The 3,142-nt window shown below is 34.1% G+C and overlaps 2 protein-coding genes across 2 annotated transcripts; one reads left to right on the forward strand and one right to left on the reverse strand.

Annotated features, from left to right (window-relative positions):
* Nucleotides 1–311: 311 nt before the first annotated feature.
* MED22 (Mediator complex subunit 22) lies at nucleotides 312–2,777 on the reverse strand. Its single transcript, XM_073974181.1, has 3 exons — nucleotides 2,609–2,777; nucleotides 622–723; nucleotides 312–563 (listed from the first exon to the last, which is right to left on the reverse strand). Exons 1-3 carry the CDS (start codon nucleotides 2,709–2,711, stop codon nucleotides 346–348), a joined length of 423 nt encoding a protein of 140 aa, XP_073830282.1. The 5' UTR covers nucleotides 2,712–2,777; the 3' UTR covers nucleotides 312–345.
* LOC141397626 (ADP-ribosylation factor 1-like) lies at nucleotides 813–1,633 on the forward strand. The gene has a single exon (XM_073974179.1). It carries the CDS (start codon nucleotides 972–974, stop codon nucleotides 1,509–1,511), a length of 540 nt encoding a protein of 179 aa, XP_073830280.1. The 5' UTR covers nucleotides 813–971; the 3' UTR covers nucleotides 1,512–1,633.
* Nucleotides 2,778–3,142: the final 365 nt, after the last annotated feature.

Here is a 3,142-nt window from a genome sequence, read left to right on the forward strand (position 1 = left end):
GTTTGGGTTTCAAATGTCAATTCCATAGCGCAAACGTCAAATAAATCCTCATGAAGAGGGTTAACACGCAAAAAACTCTAATGTAACCGTACTATTAAGTGCAAATTGCGTTTAAGAGCCACTTAATAGCCGATTTATATTATAGATTTTTGCTTCTATGAAAATGTAAACTGAAAACTTTTATAAAGGAGAAAACTGTCAAATGAAAAAAAATATAAAGGAAATATTTTTCATTTCAAATTTTCATAGAACAAGAATCCAGCCCCAGTTCAATACTTTTACTGTATACATATTTAAAAAAAATGAAGAAATAAGGGAAAATCTTAATTTTACTTCATGTCAGTATTATTTGAATATACTGGTATAATATTCCTCTTCTAAATCGTACAAGTCCATTGCCATCTCATCGCGTAATTTCATTAATTTTTTATCACAGTCTCTTTGCGTGGCGCGAAATAGCTGAGAGTTATTTGCAATAGCCTCGTTAACAGAGTGGAAATCATTCAAAATCAAATACTGTTTAATATCCGAAACTAATTTCATCAACGATTCACCAGCACGAACTGAAAATATAGAACAATATAATTATCTTTATTTTTTTAATTTTTGCATAAATTTTACCTATATTGGCCGCTCGGACTTGCATTTCATAAGTATCCTGCTCACACTGTGTGGTTTTCGATATCTGGGAGTCGCCTTCACCTCTGGCCAATTTAATAATTTCTATAAGAAACAAAAACGTACGATTTAATAGTTTCCATCTCTGCAGATTGTTCTTTCGTTGTTCTATTGACATTAGTAATAAAATGGCGACCACCCTCAGCTGATTGCCACCACGTCAGTCAGAGAACTTTTACAAAGCAAGAAGAAGAGGAAGAGTGATTTCGTGAAAAAGAAATTATTTACAAAAAGAAAACAATAAAAAAATTTCTTCTATTTGATATTCGGATTACCAGCATTTTTACACAAAGATGGGTTTACTTATTTCAAACCTCCTGAACAACTTCCTCAGCAAACAAAATGTGCGTATATTGATGGTTGGGTTGGACGGTGCTGGTAAAACCACGATCCTATACAAACTGAAAATCGGTGAAGTTATCTCAACAATTCCCACAATTGGCTTTAATGTTGAGACTGTGGAATACAAAAATATTTGCTTCACAGTATGGGATATCGGTGGACAGAAGAAAATAAGAAATTTGTGGAACCATTACTATCCCAACACATCGGCTGTCATTTTTGTTGTAGATTCGTCAGACGTACAGCGAATGGACGACGTAAAAGAAGAACTGCATGGTATGATGACCAACGAAGTGCTGGCCAATTCTGTATTATTAGTTTTTGCCAACAAGCAAGACTTGCCAAATGCTCTGAGCTGTGCGGACTTAACGAAACGGCTGGAATTGCATACATTGAAGCAGGACTGGCATGTTCATGCCACAACGGCTACAACTGGCAAGGGTCTCTATGAAGGTTTGGACTACTTGAGAGATATGTTGGAGAAGAAATAAAGCATTTTAATCCAAAAATCATCCGATGGACATTCTTAAATGTATTTTATAAGTTAATTTTTAATGTAAACGCAAACTTGATTAATAAATAAGCCTCAGTATAATCGATATTTATAAGGAAATGTGTCGTTACTATATTTTAGAAGGGAACTCTGGTGGCAAAGCTTTCCAGGACAAATGGCAGGAATGGGCTTTTTACGTAGACGTGAAGGAAATCGTGCTGCTATCAGGCGAATATCTTGCTGATTTTTAAAAACGTAGATGATGATCATCTAATGATGATAAAATTCTAGGAAATATCCAACGCATAATATTTATTCCATACAACAACACATACCAAAGCTTCTAACGCCAAAAATCATAATGGCAATAAATGGTCTGTTCCTGTACTTTTTATTAAATTGTAAACTGCTCTCATATAAACTGTATACTTTCTGAAGTAAGAGAACACACTTCGAGTAAAAAGTTTATCCCCATTATTATAAGGGACATTATTACATGTTTTTTTTTTACTATTGGATGGATTTGATAACGCAAAATCAACCAATTTGGAGTTGGAGGCATTACAAATATAATTTTCACATTAAAAGTTTATGCCAAGAGGGTCCTCCTTGAAATTTAATTATCACTTTTAAGTTTACGTTGACTGGTACGTTATAAATCTGTTCGGAAAATCCAAAGTATACGAACAGATTTATAGCGTTCCTGTTAACTTAAAATTAAAAGTGATGATTGAATTCCAAGGAGGAGTTTCTTGTCATTAACTTTCAATGTAAAAATTATATTTTTAATGCCTCCAAATTGGTTTATTTTGCGTTTTCAAATCCACCAGATAGTAAAGGAACACATATAATAATGGCCCTTAGTCTAATAGCTACCAAAACATAGTGTAGTTCCCGCAAATAGCCATAGAAAGCAATATACATATGTCAGGCTATACAATATAAATCAAGATACATATGTGGAATGATGTCCAGCAATATACAATGTATGTATGTAGTATCATTTATTGGTAGATTTCGCGTGGATTGTTTTAATTTAAGGGATCCTTCATCTCTTGCAACAAATTGTATTTTCAACTAAAGACACACACTTACCTTCAAAATTGTCTAACATGCTTTTAACATCATCCTTCAATCGCACTTGATAGGATTTCAATAGAGCTTCCTTGGACTGGGGTAACGTGCGATTCGGATTCATCCTTTTCAAAGGCCAACACCAAGACGTTTGTTATGGTTTATATGTTTAAACAAGAAGAACGGTAGAAAGGTTAATTGAATGAATGTCATGTGAAACGAGGTAGGTACAACTTCAAACGAAAAGCGTCCCATAAACATAATAGTTGTGTTCCGGAATTGGTAAAAATCTATAGGCCAAACTCAAACAGCTCGTTGCTTGCTTTCTTCGCTTTGCTCTTGTAAAAGAATAAATGAAAAAAAACAAACCTATTTCGATTTCGTCTCGGCCGTTCTTTATTCTTCTACCAGAAATGAAGCTATGCAAGCAAGAAAAATCCATTGTTTTTCTGGGTGGGGTATATGAAGCGCCCTATGCTCCAGTGGGAGTTAAAGGAATAAAAAAAGGTATTTAATTCAAATTCGTCTTGGCTGTTCTTTATTCTTTTACTTGAA

This window comes from Musca autumnalis, unplaced genomic scaffold (assembly GCF_047663935.1).
Source record: "Musca autumnalis isolate F117 unplaced genomic scaffold, ASM4766393v1 scaffold_3, whole genome shotgun sequence".
NCBI classification, from domain to species: domain Eukaryota; kingdom Metazoa; phylum Arthropoda; class Insecta; order Diptera; family Muscidae; genus Musca; species Musca autumnalis.